At 43.3% G+C, this 19,064-nt stretch overlaps 1 protein-coding gene across 1 annotated transcript in view; it reads right to left on the bottom strand.

The window, feature by feature from the left end:
* SASH1 (SAM and SH3 domain containing 1) overlaps window positions 1-19,064 on the bottom strand; it is a 286,676-nt gene that overhangs the window by 7,888 nt on the left and 259,724 nt on the right. The window contains exons 15-19 of the mRNA XM_015426581.1: window positions 15,251-15,460; window positions 14,168-14,318; window positions 13,229-13,342; window positions 7,662-8,752; window positions 1,882-2,013 (exon numbers count right to left, since the gene is read on the bottom strand). Of these exons, the coding sequence (XP_015282067.1) occupies window positions 1,882-2,013; window positions 7,662-8,752; window positions 13,229-13,342; window positions 14,168-14,318; window positions 15,251-15,460 (1,698 nt within the window). The remainder of the gene's footprint in view (window positions 1-1,881; window positions 2,014-7,661; window positions 8,753-13,228; window positions 13,343-14,167; window positions 14,319-15,250; window positions 15,461-19,064) is intronic.

Here is a 19,064-nt window from a genome sequence, read left to right as displayed (position 1 = left end):
CAGGTGTAGGAGAGGGGGTGGGATGCTTACAGCCGTCAGGGAGGCTTGCTCAGCAGGATCGCCTTAGCACTGCTGCTGGCCCAGCCTCACCAATGCCTTTAAACACACTCCCCCCCAATACCAGACAGGCAGGCATTTGTCAGGTGTAGAAGCAGGGCCAGGGTACTTTAATCCATCAGGGAGGCTGCCCGAGCAGAAACACCTTAGCAATGCTGCTGGGCCAGCCTCCCCAGTGGCTTTGGACACACTCCCACAGACCCCTCCTCCACCTGACAGCCGGTTGTCTGTTAGGTGCAGGAGCAGGGCAGAGCATTGAAATCCATTGGGAAGACTGCCCAAGCAACATTTCCTTAGCAATCCTGCTGGCCGAGCCTCCCCGATGCCTTCAGACACACTACCCCTCCTACACCTGTCGGACAACTGCCTATCAAGGGTTGGAAGGGGCACTGAGTCCTTAAAACCATTGGGGAGGCTTGCTTAGCAGGATTTCCTTAGCGATGCTGCTGGCCCAGCCTCCCTGATGCCTTTAAACACAATCCTCCCCCCCTTACACCAGACAGGTGGGTGTTTGTCAGGTGTAGGAGCAGGGCCAGTGTACTTTAATCCATCGGGGAGGCCACCCCAGCAGGATCACCTTAGCGATGCTGCTGGCCCAGCTTAACCACACTACCACTCACTATGGAAATGTACCCCAAATTTGTAGAAAAGTGGTTTCCTGTATTAGGTTATTTAACTTCTCACAATGTGGGTTCTAGAAAATTGGTTCATATGAACTTGCTCAATATCTGATTGCTTGGATGTTGTTTTGAATACGTAGTTATGTCCCACTTAATAAATGTAACATAAATGAGAAGCTAATGACAGTTGAGGAAATCAAGAATAGCCAACCACCTGTGAGGTGCAGCAGTGTTGCTGGCCCAGCCTCCCCATGGCTTCAAACATGGCCCCCACCTCCTACACCTCGCAGGTGGCTGTCTGTCAGGTGCAGCAGTGGGTGCAGGGTGCTTAAAGCCACCAGGGAGCCTGCCCCAGCAGTAATGCCTTAGTGATCCTGCCGGCCCAGCCTCCACAGTGGCTTCTAATACTTCCTGTCAGGTGTAGGAGAGGAGGTGAGATGCTTATAGCTGTCGGGGAGGTTTGCTCAGCAGGACTGCCTTAGGGCTGCTGCTGGCCCACCCTCCCTGATGCCTTTAAACACAATCCCCCCTTACACCACACAGGCAGGTGTTTGTCATGTCAGGGCCAGGGTACTTTAATCTATCAGGGATGCTGCCCCAGCAAGATCACCTTAGCGATGCTGCTGGCCCAGCCTCCTCAATGGCTTTAGCCACACTCCCACCCACTATGGAAATATACCCCAAATTTGTAGAAAAGTGGTTTCCTTTATTAGGTTATTTAACTTCTCACAATGAGGGTTCTAGAAAATTGGTTCATATGAACTTGCTTAATATCTGATTGCTTGGATGGTGTTTTGAATACGTACTTATGTCCCACTTCTTAAATGTAACATAAATGAGACACAATTTTGTAAAAAATAAAGGGGGGGGCATGCCCTCCCCCCCAATTCAATGACAGGCCAAACCACTGCACCAAGAAACCCAAAATAAGGGGAGTGCATTCCTACCATAATGTCAACCCCCACACAAAGAGATTTCTGAGAAACATAACCCCTAAGGGGGTAAAAAGGGGGCAAAATGTGTTTCCATGTGTCTGGCAGGCTGCTGGCTCTTGCCCCACCCCCTCTAATTGGTCAATTGTGTAGCTCAGGGGTCTGAGGTGAAACCTGCCTGCACTCAAAAATGCAATTGCAGATCTGCTGCCTGAAGTGGTTTCTCACATTTCATTTGCATTTAAAATAAAGGTCATTTAGTGGAAACTTACTGCCATACGGTGTTGCTTCCTCAGCTGCTTCACCCGGATCTGGTCCATGTTTGTAGCAACTTCCTTTTCAGGCTGCTCTAGGTCTTCAGAGTATCTTTGCACCAAAGCTTCAGGAATCCCACAGCGACCATGCTGGAAATACAGTTAACCAGAAAGGAAAGAAAGAGATAAAGAAAGAAACAAAATGTTAATTAAATATTAAGTGCCTTTCTAAAAGTGTTAAACTAGCAATTAAGAAATATCAAGCACAAATTATTGATCCCTGTATCTTAAGAATGGTTTCTGTCTATGTATACTTCTTCCAGTTCAACAGAAATATAGTTTTGAAAAGCGAGTTGCTTCATTTTCAGAGATTTGTGAATGTTTTCTTTAGAATGGCTGGTAAAATTATTGAGAGAATATAATTTTTGAGTGTATTTTTTAGTGCTACTTCAATACATGTGGTAGCTTTTAGAATGTCTTGACGACAGGGAGCTTCCGGTTTATGGTGACACGCTGGCAGACGCACCTCCCAGACCTCCCAGGGGTGCGGTCTGCGCACTAGTGGTTAGGAAGGGGGACGATTGTTCGTTACCCCCCCAGAGCCTTTGTGAAAGGTTCCTAGCCATGGGGCTTTTGAAGGGTGGCCTCTTCACCAGCACGATGCTCTTCTGCCCCGACGGTCCTGCCGCTATTTTTATTTATTTATTGCAATTTTTTTACCCCGCCCTCCCCGCGAATGGGCTCAAGGCAGCTATGTGTCTGAATGGAACTAGAGCTGCTGACCGGGACAAGCGTCGGAGATCGAGCGTTTAAAACGCATTTTGAGTGAGGTCGTATGACCAACAATGAACAGTGAGTCGAGTGAAAGTGAAACACTGGCAATTTAAAAAGAAAGTGCCCCCCCGAGAACGGCGAGAAAAGCGAGTGGGGGAGGGGCCCCTCCCATACGCATGAACTAAAAAGCGATTTAGCAAGGGGGGGGGACAGAATTAAAAGCGTTGAAATCTGTTTTAAGAACCTTACCAGAGCTCGTATAGGCGTTGGGCGATTTTCAGAGACTTTAGCAAGTTTTGATAAAAGTAAACAATCCATAAAAATGGCGTGGAAGAAAGCGGAGAGAGACAAACAGCCAAAAGTGAAAGCACCGGGGAGCATGAGCCCACGACCGGAAGAGACCACTGAGTTCTCTAAACCTTTGGTGGACTCTTTGCACCCTCTACTGGACCAGATGACTAACATCAATCAGCTGCTGACAACTCTAAATCAGAACTTTGCAACTCAGCAGCTCTGTCTGAAACTACAAAAAAGACGGAGCAAACAGATGAGAAAGGAATGGAAATAGATGCCAACTCTAAAAAAGTCAAGAAAAAGGTGCAAATGCTGGAAAGGAAGCAAGCTTCGGATGAATCTCAACTTTTACAACTGCAAATGGAGAAAGCTAACCTGGTCCTCCGGTTCCAAGGGGTCCCTGAAGTAAAAGATAAGAATCTAAAACAACTTTTGAGCGATGCATTAGCTCCAGTTACAGATTTAAAAGCGGAATACCTTATAAGCGAAATGGATGTGGTCTAAAGGGCCTATTCTGTCTATATCAAGAAAAATAATCTACCTGGTGAGATAGTAGTTAGATTCTCGAAGAGACATGTGAGGGATTCTATCCTGAAAGCAACTACAGGAACACCCTTGAAAATTGGAGGCAACACCATCAGGATTTTAAAAGACATCCCATTTGAAATAAGGAAGAAGAGGAAGAAGTACAGAGTTAATCCTTTTTTTACAAACAAACAGCATTCCCTACAGATGGTTAATCCCTGAAGACGACATTTTCAAACTGCAGGACAAAAAAGAAAAAATTGACTCTGTTTCCAAAGCACGTGAGTTCCTGAGATTGCAACTGGGAGAACCAGCTGAGGACGCTAAAAAAGAAATGACAGCAAATCTAGCGGTGAACTGGACTCTGTGTCTTCCGGCAAGGATTCTGCTCCAGAAAAGGGGGCGGCTGCCCCTAAATGAGAATACCAATTGAGGATTAGAAAAGATAAAGCAAAGTGAAGGCTGAAGGACTCTGAATGGTGCCTTAAAGCATGTTATATAAATGATGCTCTTGGGGTTTTCTTTAAATAGTTAAAAATAGTTAAAAAGATAAATAATTTAGCTTAATCAACTATGTTCAATGTAATGTAAGCATTTTATGATCTCCTATACTTGGGGTTTTAGTTAGTAGTGGTTTTCTTTCCTTTCTCCATAGATGTAGATGTTCCCTCCTGAGGACAGGAGATGCTGTTGTGCTGGGACTGTCCAGAAAAAGCTCAGCAGTTTAAGGACTTTTAGATTTCAATCCAACAGAACTAAGCATATTTACATATTTATATGACATTTAAACCCAAGGCACCAAGCAATCTTGGTTAAGGGTCTACCATTCTTTTAGGTTTTTATAATTGATAAGCTTTGCTTATTTAATATTCTTATTTAATATGCTTATTTAATATTCAGGAAAGATTGTTAAAACCCATTCCTGATTACTGACGATTAATGGAGGACAATTTTAATGAGAAGTATATCCTCTGCACCAGTTATGTTCTGCAAAGAGTGCCCTCCTTCGGGTGCCCCTCCCCTCCCCCGCCACACCTGTTTGTATGGCTGCACTGAGATTACAGGTCTTTTCTGTGGTGAGCCCAGTCTTTGGAATGGCCTGCCAAAGTGGGTCAGGAGGGTGCCTTCACTTGCTGTATTTAGGAAGTCATCACAGAAATTTTGTGCTAACATCCAGAATTGATTTCAAAATTCTGAAAATGCCCACAGGTGCTCAAGCAGGACATGAATGATCCACTGGTTCAAGGGCCAAGGAAAGATAAAAAATAGAAAGATGCTAACATCAAGGCAAGACTGTTCAGAGGAGCAAATTGACTGTGTTGCACTCAACAATGTGTGTGGTTAAGCTCCAAATCTCCACAATATTCTGTTTCACACTACTATGAAAAACAGACTATTCAAACAGATACATATATATTTTAGTGAAATCAAATGCTCAGCTTGGAACCTGGAAGAGTGAGTTGGAAGGAATAGTTGGCTATGCTATGATGGTCACTCACAGGCAGCCAACAGTGGGGCCCCAATGGCAAAAACGTTGCAAATCCCAGTTTTCCAAAGAGAAAGAATTACCGTGAGGAAGTGCAATGAACAGCCTTTACGTGAGCCTATGTAGCTGATCGTCTGTATACATATGACAGCCACCATATGAAGACTACTTTAGCATGTATGTGTTCAGCAGCTCATCACCAATGATCCCTCTAAGCTGTGGAGTCTTGTGAGCAAAAATTCTACTTTGTGAGCTGCTGGCATTAAAGTTGTGAGCAGGTGATTTGGCTACTGCATAAATTAGTTTGCTCTGGAGCCCTCCTTCCTGAGCTAAGACAAAAATGTGTGAGCCAGAGGCTAAAAAACTGTGAGCTAGCTCACACTAACTCAGCTTAGAGGGAACACTGCTCATCACATGGATACAGCAAACCACATAGCCTGGCAATCACCTAAAAAAGAAAGGCTTACGGTAAAATGATGAAAACTGCAGAATCTGCATGGTGAATCACTGTTTATCAGTCCACACATGGAGTCATTTAAGATGCCTTCATGTGTTGCCTGAAACGTATGAACAAACTTAGGAACATGGGAAGTCAAATGCATTTTGGTTTTTCCTTTTCATTGTCAGCTTACATACTTGTATGAATTAGCTCTACAGAACAACAAACAGAGAGGGGAAGAACATGAATGCATGAAATTGCCAAATACTGGGTCACATCCTTGGTTTGTTAAGGCCAGTATTACTCATTTTATTTTATTAGGCTTTAAGCCCTCCCTCCCCCACAAGCAGGCTCAGGGCAGGTTACAACAGCATAAACTCAATGTAAAACCAGTAATTAAAACATAATAAGCAATTTAAAATCAATATTATATAACTGTATAATACACACACACACACACACACACACACACAATTATATATAAAATCAATATTACCTACTCTGTCCAGCAGCAGGTAGTCAGGGATGGGGAATGGCATGGTACAGGATAGCCCAGCCTTGTCAGATGTTGGCAGCCAAGCAGGGTCAGTACTTGGATGGGGGATGACCAAGGAACATTTTGCAGAGGAAGGCAATGGCAGTCTGCCTCTGCCTTTTCACTTGCCTCGAAAGACCCTTGCTGGGGTTGCCATAAATTAGTTGCAACTTGATGGCACATATGTCTCTGACAAACAATTGTCCAACTTTCGCTTCAACACCTCAATGGAGGAAGAACCTACGACATTCCTGGGCACTTAGTTCCACTGCTGAATTGCCCTTATTGTTAAAAAGATTTTCCTAATATCCCACTGATATCTCCTCACACATAATTTAAACCCATTATTACAAGTTTTAAGCTCCAGCCTCCTACCCTCCTATAAACGACAGCCCTTCAGATATTTAAAAAGAGTAATCATATCTTCCCTCAACCTCCTCTTCTCCAGGTTAAACAATCCTAATTCCTTTGACTTTTCTTCATAAGGCTTAGGCTCCAGACCCTTAATCCTCCTTATCACTCTCCTCTGCACTAGGGGTGTGCATTCGGCTATAGCCAAACCAAAAAAATACCCGAAAAATACCTTGTCGGTATTTGGCTAGCTGAACCCAAAATTATCCGGCTTTTTTCCAGGTTCATTTTGCTATACCGAAAAACCTAAGATCCGCCTGAGCTGTCAGTCAGCTGTTGGGTTTAAATGCCTTTCTTTCCCTCCCTGATGTGGGGAGTGGAAGTGGGGGGAGGTGGAAGCTCAGAGGGGGGAGGGGAAGCTTGGGGAAGTGGGGGGCATATTTAAATGTCTTTCTTTCCCTCTCTGAAATTGTCTCAGGTAAGGCTCAGAGAAGGAAGAGGGCATGTTTGCATGCCTGAGTTCCCTGCCTGTTCTTCTCCAGGTGCCCTGTGGCTGCGGGGCACCTGGAGAAGATCAGGAAGGGAACTCAGGCATGTTTACAATGGCCTCTTTCTTCCCTGAGCCTCTCTACGGGCTACCAGAGGGAAAGAAGGCATTTTAACATGCCTCCTTTTCCTCCTTTTTCTCTGGTGTAAATTGGACCCGAATATATTCAGGAATACTGATTATAGCCCAAATCTGAATACCTTACTGGTATTTTACTGGGGAAATTAGGCATTTACTGATATTTTTTGGGTCTGATTTACCCGAAACCGAAAAATACTGACTTTATTTTGCACACCCCTACCCACTCAAAAGTGTCTATGTCTTTTCTATTAAAAAGCCTCCAGAACTAGACACAATACTCCAAATGTGGTCTGAGCAATGTAGTATACAGTGGTACTGTCACACCTCATGTCCTAGATGCTATGCATCTGTTGATATACCTTAAGATGACATTTGCCTTCTTTGCTGCTGCATCACACTGGCTGTTCATACTCCATTTGCAGTCCCCCAAAACCCCAACATCACATAAGGTACTTCACAGCACAGTATCTCTCATCCAGTATGTGTGCATATTATTTTTATTACCGAAATTCAAAATCTTATACATATCTCTATTAAACCACATCTTGTTCACATTTGTCCATTTTCCCAATGTATCCAAGTCTGATTGTATTTATCTCTATCTTCCGGAGTATTCACTATCCTGCTCAATTTGGTGTCATTTGCAAATTTAATAACATTTATTTATTCATTTATTAAAATATTTATTTCCCACTTTTTCTTGTGGATCAAGGGGGCCTGGGATGGAGAATTAATGTGCAAAAGTGTTCAAATCTCCCTCTCTTACCTTGTCAGAATAAGGGTCTTCTGTGAGATCAATATCTTCAGACAGCAGCTTATTTTCTATCAACATTTCCAGATCCAGCCCTCTATTACAGGAGGTTTTCCTTGCAGAAGAAGGACCTAGTTTTAGGATGTGTTGCTGGATGCTAGAAGTCTCTGGAAGATCTGAAAACCAAGGAGGCCGTACACATGAAGGGCTACTGGGCTCCTGTTCAGATGACTTGCAAAAGGTCAGTACTTGGGCATCAATAGGGATAGATGAGGTGGTCTTTTTTGCTGGCAAAGATGGCGCATCTGGACTACAAGGAACTGAAGGGGGATGACAATGTCCATTAGAAAGTCGTTCTCTGCTTTTTTTGGCAGGGACTGGCGGTGGCTGTGAGGAGGTTTTTGGCAGTATTCTTCCCTCACCCACATACTTCTGTTCAGCTTCTTTAATTTCCTTGAGGACTGGAGAATGATCAGTCCTTCCAACATCAGAACTACTTTTTTTATGGTTTTCAAGCAGTGTCCATGTTATGTCACGTGAAAGTAAAGATGACTGAACTTCACTATTCCGAGGCAGGAACAGAGGAAATGTTCCACTGGAAGGGATGGCTGTGGGAAAAGGCAGTTCCTTCGCTTTTCCCTTAAGAGAAACAGCACCACCTTTATTTTTAGCCACCAACTGTTCTGTCATCTGCCCACTACCATCGAAGCTAATTGATTTTTTTGTTAGATCTAGTGCACCTTGAGGGAAACTATCCACCTTCGTTTCAGAGTCTTCTATCTTGGTATCAATTTCTCCCTGGAGGTCTCCCAGAGAATGAGATCTTGGCCACATAAGCATCCTCTGGTTGCCTTCTGGAGTCCCACAGCTTTGACAGATGCCAACTGGTAAACTTCTGCGGTTCTTCTTCAGAGACATGACTGCAGTGGGCTTGAGGCAACTCTTTTTAACATGATGCATACAACTAAGTTGTATTTTTTCTCTTTCCTGAAGGCCGTCTATTGATTTAGTCAATGGCAGAGTAGACAAAGGATTTCTGTGGAAATCCTTAAAACTGTATTCATTGGCCAATTTTGAGGGTAGAAGACAAGGTTTTCGACTCTTAGCTGAAACAAAACCAAAGAGATGTGTGGGATGTTATTTTTTGTATGTGAAATCTGCAAAAGAAACAAGTATGTTATCTGGTCTAGGAAGGTGAAAGTGAACTTACATATGGATAAAGCTGATTTTCAGTATGTCTACTGCAGTATTTCAGAACAGAAATGCAATTGAGAAATTCAGATTTACTAATGGGTTTTTAATGTCCAATGTACTTCTTTCCCTTTCCTCCAAAATGCCCTTCACTCCCTTCAAAAGTTAACATTGAGAGGCAGGAATATGACATGCAGGGACAGGAGAATGCTGCCAGAAGGGGAAACCAGGTGGCCAAGAAGCTGGAGTTTCTATCAGGAACAAAAGAGTCTGTTGCCTGCGTAAGCAAAGATGTTTCATCTAAGCACAGTTATTGCTTGCTAAATAGATATCATTGTAGCTATTCTTGCAGAAACTGTGAAGAAACCAAACATTTTTCTTTGATTAAAGGTATATGTGGCGTTATTACTCTTGTAAAGGTATTGTTTCAGCTAGTTAGATTTAAGAACTCTTTACCTCTTCACTGCATCCTTGAGTTAAAACACGAATGATGATCAACAGAAAGCAATGCAAATAAGTGCTAGTTTGTTAACATATAACATAATCTCATTACCACTAAATTCTTAGATAAAAGGTAAGCACAAAGTGGACACAGCCAGTTTCCTTGCCAATTATGCATATAAATCTACAAATCGATGGTGCAATCTCATTTGGAATACTGTGTGCAATTCTGGTCACCACACCTCAGAAAGGATATTATAGCATTGGAAAAAGTGCAGAAAAGGGCAACTAGATTGATAAAAGGGTTGGAACACTTTCCCTATGAAGAAAGGTTAAAATGCTTGGGGCTCTTCAGCTTGGAGAAACAACAACTGGTGGGTGTGTTCCCAGAGGCTTATTCTATTCTGCATTGGATAGAGCAGATAGAGAAAGAAATATACTTTTCTCCCTTTCTTGTGGGCACTCAATGAAATTGCTGAGCAGTTGGGTTAGAACGGATAAAAGGAAGTACTTCTTCACCCAAAGAGTGATTAACACATGGAATTCACTGCTGCTGCTTCTGCTGAATCCAGGCTCTGCAGTGACCCCACCCCAGCAGCAAAATTTTCTGCCTCTTCCCCCCACCCCCACCGCCCTTATTTGCAAAGGCCAGATGGCAGCCATCCCACCCCAAAACAAGCCAACTAACCTTTGCAGCAGCAAGAAGACTCTGCACGCGCAGCCCCCACCCAGCTTGTCCCAGGCCAACTGAGGGCTCCTGGAAGCTGGGGGCGGGGCTTCTGCCAGTGTGCAGACCCTGGCCGGCTGGCCTGCCCAACTAGTTTTTTTTACAAAAAGATTTTTAAAATGCTTACTGATAGGGTGGTTTTTTAAAAATAATAATAAAAAACAGCAGTCTTTTGAGTGACAACGTGTTTATTGTTCCCAAGAGGAGCCGGGCGGGCTTACAGGCATGAACAAGGGAAGCAGCAGGCCCCAGGCGCGGCGAGGGAAGGACCAGCCGCCCTCCTCCCGACAGGACCAGACCTCCACCCTTGCCCACGAGAGGCCTGTTCTGATACGCCCCTTTTCTACTCCGCCCTCCTTTCCCAAGGCGGCTCAAGGGGCAGGGAGGGCGCGGCGGTGGCGGTAGGAAGGTGGCGGGCAACGCAGGGTAGAGGGCGGTAGCGAGGCAGGGCAGCAGCTTTTTTGGGGGGAAGATCAGTGCCCCATCCAGGGGCCCCCGCCCCATCCAGGGCCCAGTGCTCTAGGCGAAGGCCTAGTTTGCCTAGTGGGTGAGCCGGCCCTGTATGAAGCAGAAGTCCATCAGTGGCTATTAACCACAAGGTATAGATAGGAACTCTCAGTCTGGGGCAAGTGATGCTCTGTATTCTTGGTGCTGGGTGTGGGCAAGAGTGGGAGGGCTTCTAGTGTCCTGGCCCCACTGGTGGACCTCCTGATGGCACCTGGTATTTTTGGCCACTGTGTGGCAGAGTGGACTGGATGGGCAACTGGCCTGATCCAACATTGGCTTCTCTTATGTTCTTATGTTCATTTCCTCTCAATGCACAACTGTGTGGCCAACTATTGCATGACTATTGTGGACTACAATGTATCAGTGCCTTAACAAATATGAAAAAGAAGGTCTTTATAGAAGCAAGGTGCTTATTTTTAAAAGTATTAAACGGTGCCTCATATTCCAATGGAGTTTGACAGAAAAATCTGGGACTCCCTTTAACTAACAAACTTTGACAAAATATCCCTGCAAGAAGCAGAATTAGATATATTTTGGTCTGCCCAATCATTCCATTCTATTCTTCGATTGTATTTCTAACACTTTCATGTTCTTTAAAGAACTTGAATGGCAGGGAGCATGGAGAGGGAGAAAAAGAGAGATCAGAAATGCTAGTTTGAGGTGGCCAACACAGGTACAGAAAACAAATACATTTTTAAAATATTTATAACCTTCTTTCCTCATGACTCAAGGCAGATTACAAAGCACAAGTAAAGCATACAAAATAACCCCCCAAATTACCCCCCTTCATTGAGTGAGGTGGGTGGGTAGTTTAAAAAGGCATTGAAATACTGCTTTGTAAAAGTCTCATTCAGAACTATTTGGTTTCTTAACTTTCTGCATATCTTCTGTAGTTGATTTGAGAATTTCTTCCACAACATGAGGCCTACAAATGTCCTTTTCCCCAAAACAGAAATCCTATGGGAGTCAAACAGCCCATCAGATGATTTGCATATGGTGCATGAGCTGAACATACATGGTACTTTGGCTGTACAGTAACTGCTTTTCTTATATCAACATGAGACCTGCTTTCATTGAGTTAAGCTTGGCAGAGCAAGAAGGAATCATCACCAATCTCAGTCAAAACAAGAACCAATTGCTAACTTACTAAACGCGAAGAGACAGCAGTTCACTGATTACTACTAGAAAGATTTTCCCCCTATACGACAGCCTGCATTCACTCCACTGCTTAACTCATTCACATACTCTTGCTCACTCGTATCAGTTCTGAAGGAAGCTGTGATCAGTGGGAGGCTGCAGCAGGTGGTTCATGCAGCCTGCACTTGGTTAACTTGTCACACTGAGCTTCATGCCAAGGATTCTACAAGCAGCACACCAACACCGTCCTTTGAGTAAAGAAGGGTGCAACATGCATCTTGAGTAAACAAACACAAAAGGCTTGAATAATCTCTTTTAGTACGCAAATTAACTTTCTATTTGTAGTACTCCCTAGATATGCTTGTATTGGGGAGTGGAGAGGTTTTCCTGAAGAAAGCATGTTATATGGAGGCAGAGTCGTTTACTGGGCTGCTTCCACATCAAGGATTTCCCATGTTTCAGCCATCTCACTGGTATGAGTTTTTTCCCCATGTTGCCACATGATGTTGCCCTATAATTGTGCACAGATGCTTAACAGCATGTATTTTACACACACACACACACACACACACACACACACACACTCACTCACTCACTCACTCTGCTTTCTTTTAAACCTGGAAAAAAAATTATTTTCTGGGCAGAATGCTATCCACGCAAACAGTTTCTTGTGTCTGAAAAGCAAACAGTGCAGTCGAAATATTTCAGTGAAAAGCTAATCAATTATTCTTTTCATTTGTTGATGATTGCAAGGGGCCAGTCCCTGGCAACAATGAGCATAATAGAAGAAAATTACGTATGTTTTAGACAGAGGAGAGGGGATCTAAAGAGGCTCTGCAAATTTAAGGGTTTTTTTAAAGGTTGCTAAAGTCATTGTATTATTCCTATCCAGTGTTACTCATGCTCTTAAAAAAAACAACCCAGAACTGAATCACCCACAGCCTGCCTTTTATGGAGGGGGAGAGGATTGACAGAAGAGTCTGCAAATATGTGAAGGTGTTTTAAAAAGTTTTTTTAAGGTAGTGCATTATTTCTATGCAGCACTGCATTACCTATGTTCCTAAAAAAACTAAAACAGGGTGGGCAGAGAATGCTACCATGTGTGTGTATCAGTGTAAATCAGGTATGAAAGGGAAACCACCCCTAAAAATGGAGCTGTCTGGAATCTCCACTGTAAGGGTGGTATCACACAGAATTGTATCAGCAACCAGACTACCACAGAAAATCACCCTGGTGTGGAAGCAGGCCTGTATTTCAATGTGAAACAGCAGCAATGGGTAAAAGATTACAAAGCACACTGTAGGGGGAAGGGGTGAATCACTGCCCTGAAGCACAGTATAATATAAAATCCAATAAACAAGCATGAAAGAGTAAGAAATCAAGGTATGGAACAAATATTTAACAGAATTATGGTAACTTTTGTGCTCTCCTTTGCAACAAAGAGTCAATGGATCTTTAAATCTAATAAATTTATAGAAGTACTAAGGACAGTTACACCCTTCTATGTTCATTGACTCCTGCTTAGTACAGCATTATTAGCACCGCCCTCCCCCCCCTTTGGATATGTATCATCCATTACCATTCTCCAGGTTTTCACTGCTTTCGTAGCAGCCTGAATCCCGGGGGGAGCATCCACTTAGATTCTGGCCATCTGTGAGGAGTTTCTCCTGAGAGCCTGAATGATCACTGTTACCTGGAAGATGAAGAAAAAGTAGATGTTAGAAGGCAGTATACAGTGAATGTAGCTAACAGGGAAGAGAAGGAATAGAAGTGGTGATGGCCCCATATAAGAATCTTTTAACTAGAGTCTAAATTCAGTCAAGAGTCAGTGTGGAACTGGAAGATTTCAGGGTATTCACAACAACATGGTACTTGGCTGAACTGACTCAGTATCACTGTGGCAGTAACAAGGTGTACCTAGAAGAACTACTGTGTTAGTTCTGACTAAAACAGCCTGGTGAAGCTCCCCCTTTTCTCTGCTGACTAAAACAGTATGTTGATTTTATATTGTGGTTTTGGTAGAAGGAAAAGATACAACAAAATAAGATCCAACACTTGCAATTTTTCATTAGCTTTTGTAACAGAAGAAGAATGTGTGAATGTGAAGAAAGAAAGAAAGAAAGAAAGAAAGAAAGAAAGAAAGAAAGAAAGAAAGAAAGAAAGAAAGAAAGATTAGCCCCCCTACTGCATAACGTTTGGAGCAAGAAGGGAAGTTTATTCTGTAATATAGGTGTTTATGAAAGGGCCAGGAAAACAGTTGTCTCTCTGAGAAAAGAAAACCCTATGCTTAGAAAGAAAACCCTCCATTTCATTAGTGGGCTGATCAGTCCACATTTTCAAGTATTTCTGCCTTTTTATTGAAAGCTATATTTTCCAAGATCTTACAACTCAAGTGTAGCATCTCTTTGAATTTTGTCTCCCACTGTAACTGCATGCTGCCCATGTTGTGTGTTTAATGAAGATATTATGTCTTGATATTTTTTCTGTTCAGCATCTAGAAAATCAAGGCTTCACTCACTGTCATATTCCTGAAGCAATTCCACTGCTGTCAAGAGAATTGCTCTATGCTCAGGGTCCCGAATGTTGAGCTCATCCAAATCTTCTTCCTCCAAAAGCTTAAAGGTATCTAGGTCTTCATAGCCATTGAACAGAAAGGTGGGCATGTGTTCCTGTGGCAAAGGAAGAAAGCAGTTTGTGGAGAAGAAAGAATAACGGAATGACAGTACAGAACAGAGCAACAGATCACCAGCTCAGAAGAAAGTACAATCTTTGATGCTTCCAGCTCTTCCTTCCTACTTTTATTGTAAGTCATGTATACAGTATGATTTTATACTGATTAACAGTTTTAATTGGAATTTTAATGTACACTTACTGATGTTGTTAGCCACCCTGAGCCTGCTGAATGGCAGGGGAGGGCGGGATATAAATAAATAATATAATTAAATAAATAATCAGTGCTCATTACTGACTGCTAGTTACCATAATCCAGGCCTTGACAATTTTTCTGTGAACCCAGAAGCTAGCCCCAAAATTAAGGAGCCTAGACTTATACAAAATACACTTTATTCTCTGTCATACTAAGCAAGTTTAATGTTGCCTTTAAGTTATAAATGGGGTTGCCAACTGGCTTGGAGAAAAATGTCCAATACCCTTAATTAACGGGACATTATTGATCAGGTGATGCCGTTTACATCCATGCATGAAAAGCTTCAGCAGCCCATTTCTACCCATTAAAGCCTTTGTTCAAGAGACATGGCATTTTTCTCCACAGCAGCCGGCAACTGTAAATTCAGCTGGTCAGGCCCTACTCTAAGAGGTAAGAACATCAGTTAATTGTAGGGTTGCCAACTCCCACTTGGGAAATACCTGGAGATTTGGAGGGGGGAGCCTGGGGAGGGCAGGGTTTGTAAATGGGAGGGGCCTTAGCAGGGTTATAATGGCCACAGAGTCCACCCTCCAAAGCAGCCATTTTCTCCGGGGTACCAATCTCGGTTGTCTGGAGATCAGTTGTAACCCCGGGAGAAACAACCATGAGCCATGAAGCTCACAGGGCACTATGCTGGAGATCACTGGCACAAACGTACAGAAAATGGAAACCAACCTTTAAGTTGATGCGATCGAGGAGATCTTCAACAGATTTGGGCTGAGGAGGTTTTCCCTTTCGTCGCCTCCTTGTTGGCCTTTTTGGCTTCTCTTCCTCTTCATTTAAGACATCAACGTAGATGAATTTGAAAGTTCCCACTTTATTGTTCAACAAACCCATCCAGGTACCCATGGGAGGTTTGCTGATTATATCAATGATATCACCCTTCTGCAGAGAAGAGACACAAAAATACATCGAGATGAAAGTTCCACAGTGATTTTCAAATTGCTATGTACCTTACATAGAAGGTAGTTATAATAATACTTATTATTTATATTATTTATATTATTCACTGTCCAAAGCACTTGATGTAATCATTACAACATGCCTTTAAGGTAGGCCAGTCTCATTATCCACTATTGAGACTTGGGGTAGAAATAAAGGCTTGCCTTAAGGCCATCTGGTGAATTAGTGACAGACATGAAATTTGAAATAGGGGGCTCTCAGACCATAGCTCATTCACTTATTTAGGCTGGTATGGTGTAGAGGCTTAGAAGAACACCCATTCTAATGTCTGTATAGGGTAACTTTCAATTGGTAGAGTAGTAGAGTAGACCCCCTCATGGATCACTGCCTTGTCGTGGCGAGGGGGCTTGAGCAGTTCAATGAAGCTGTGGGCTATGCCGTGAAGGGCCACCCAAGACGGACAGGCCACAGCAGAGAACTCAGACCAAGCGTGATCCACCTGGAGAAGGAAATGGCAACCCACTCCAGTATTTTTGCCAAGAAAACCCCATGGACAGTATCAAAAGGCTAAAAGATATGACGCCGGAAGATGAGCCCCTCAGGTCGGAAGGTGTCCAATATGCTACTGAGGAAGAGCAGAGGACAAGTACAAGTAACCCCAGAAAGAGTGAAGCGGCTGGGCCAAAGCCGAAAGGACGCTCAGTTGTGGATGTGTCTGATGGTGAAAGGAAAGTCCAATGCTGCAAAGAACAATACTACATAGGAACCTGGAATGTAAGATCTATGAATCAAGGTAAGCTTGACGTGGTCAAAAATGAGATGGCAAGACTGAACATCGATATCCTAGGAATCAGTGAACTAAAGTGGACAGGAATGGGCGAATTTAACTCAGAAGACCATTATATCTACTACTGTGGCCAGGAATCTCGTAGAAAAAATGGTGTGGCCTTTATAGTCAACAAGAGAGTGCAAAAGGCAGTACTGGGATACAATCTCAAAAATGACAGAATGATTTCTGTCCGATTCCAAGGCAAACCATTCAACATCACAGTAATCCAAGTCTATGCCCCAACCACTGATGCAGAAGAGGCTGAAGTGGACCGGTTCTATGAAGACCTACAACACCTCCTAGAACTAACACCAAAAAATGATGTCCTCATCATCATAGGGGACTGGAATGCTAAAGTAGGAAGTCAAAAGGTAACTGGAATAACAGACAAGTTTGGCCTTGGAAAGCAAAATGAAGCAGGGCAAAGGTTAACAGAGTTTTGTCAAGAGAACACACTGGTCATAGCGAACACCCTTTTCCAACAACCTAAGAGGCGACTCTACACATGGACATCACCAGATGGGCAACACCGAAATCAGATTGACTATATAATTTGCAGTCAAAGATGGAGAAGCTCTATCCAGTCAGTAAAAACAAGACCTGGAGCTGACTGTGGTTCAGATCATGAGCTACTCATTGCAAAATTCAGACTTAAACTGAAGAAAATTGGGAAAACCACGAGGCCATTCAGGTTTGACCTAGATCGCATCCCTGATGAATATACAGTAGAGGTGAAGAATAGATTCAAGGGTCTGGATTTGATAGATAGAGTGCCTGAAGAACTATGGACAGAGGTTCGTGACATCGTACAGGAGGCAGCAATCACCACCATCCCAAAGAAAAAGAAATGTAAGAAAGCAAAGTGGCTTTCTGATGAGGCTTTACAAATAGCAGAGGAAAGAAGGAAAGCGAAAGGCAAAGGCGAAAAGGAAAGATTTACCCAACTGAACGCAGATTTCCAGAGAACAGCAAGGAGAGATAAGGAGGCCTTCCTGAATGAACAGTGCAAAGTAATAGAAGAAAACAATAGAATGGGAAGGACTAGAGATCTCTTCAAGAAAATTGGAGAAATCAAGGGAGCGTTCCATGCAAAGCTGGCCATGATAAAGGACAAAAACGGTAGGGACCTAACAGAAGCAGAAGAGATTAGGAAAAGATGGCAAGAATACACAGAAGAACTATACAAGAAAGACCTCGATGTCCTTGACAACCACGACGGTATAATCACTGACCTCGAGCCAGACATCCTGGAATGTGAAGTTAAATGGGCCTTAGAAAGCATTGCTAACAACAAAGCTAGTGGAGGTGATGGTATTCCAGCTGAGCTATTCAAAGTCTTAGAAGATGATGCTGTTAAAGTGCTGCACTCCATTTGCCAGCAAATTTGGAAAACGCAACAGTGGCCACAGGATTGGAAAAGGTCAGTATACATTCCAATCCCAAAGAAGGGCAATGCCAAGGAATGTTCAAACTATCGCACAATTGCACTCATATCACACGCTAGCAAGGTCATGCTCAAGATCCTACAAGCTAGGCTTCAACAGTACGTGGATAGAGAACTACCAGAAGTACAAGCTGGGTTTCGAAGAGGTAGAGGAACTAGAGATCAAATTGCCAACATTCGCTGGATTATGGAGAAAGCAAGAGAGTACCAGAAAAATATCTACTTCTGCTTCATTGACTATGCTAAAGCTTTTGACTGTGTGGATCACAACAAACTATGGCAGGTCCTTAAAGAGATGGGAGTACCAGACCACCTCACATGTCTCTTGAGAAACCTGTATAAGGGCCAAGAAGCGACAGTTAGAACCGGATATGGAACAACTGATTGGTTCAGCATAGGAAAAGGAGTACGACAAGGATGTATATTGTCACCTTGCTTATTTAATATATATGCAGAGTACATCATGCGAAATGCTGGCCTGGATGAATCACAAGCGGGAATTAAGATTGCTGGGGAAAAGATCAACAACCTCAGATATGCAGATGATACCACTCTAATGGCTGAAAGTGAAGAGGACCTAAAGAGCCTCTTGCTCAGAGTAAAAGAGGAGAGCGCAAAAGTGGGCTTGAAGCTCAACATCAAAAAAACTAAGATCATGGCATCCGGCCCCATCACTCCTTGGCAAATAGAAGGGGAAGTCGTGGAAGTAGTGACAGACTTCACGTTCCTGGGATCCCAGATCACTGCAGACTGTGACAGTAGTCATGAAATTAAAAGACGCCTGCTCCTTGGGAGGAAAGCGATGGCGAACCTAAACAGCATGATAAAAAGTAGAGACATCACCCTGCCAACAAAAGTCCGCATGGTCAAAGCAATGGTATTCCCAGTAGTCATGTATGGCTGCGAGAGTTGGACTATAAGGAAGGCCGAGTGCCGAAGAATAGATTCTTTTGAACTATGGTGCTGGAGAAGACTCTTGAGAGTCCCTTGGACTGCAAGAAGATCAAATCAGTCAATCCTAAAAGAAATCAACCCTGACTGTTCCCTGGAAGGCCAGATAATGAAACTGAAGCTCAAATACTTTGGCCACCAAATGAGAAGGGAGCACTCCCTGGAGAAGACCCTGATGCTGGGAAAGATTGAAGGTCAAAGAAGACGGGGACGGCAAAGGATGAGATGGTTAGACAGTGTCATAGATGCAACGAACATGAAATTGAGCCAACTTCAGAGGACGGCGGAAGACAGGAGGGCCTGGCGGGAGATGATCCATGGGGTCGCGAAGAGTCGGACTCGACTGTGCGACTGAACAACAA

The sequence above is a fragment of the Gekko japonicus genome, unplaced genomic scaffold (genome assembly GCF_001447785.1).
Source record: "Gekko japonicus isolate JY-2015 unplaced genomic scaffold, Gekko_japonicus_V1.1 scaffold1536, whole genome shotgun sequence".
In the NCBI taxonomy this organism is placed as follows: Eukaryota; Metazoa; Chordata; class Lepidosauria; order Squamata; family Gekkonidae; genus Gekko; species Gekko japonicus.
This window is presented reverse-complemented; position numbering and strand designations above follow the sequence as displayed.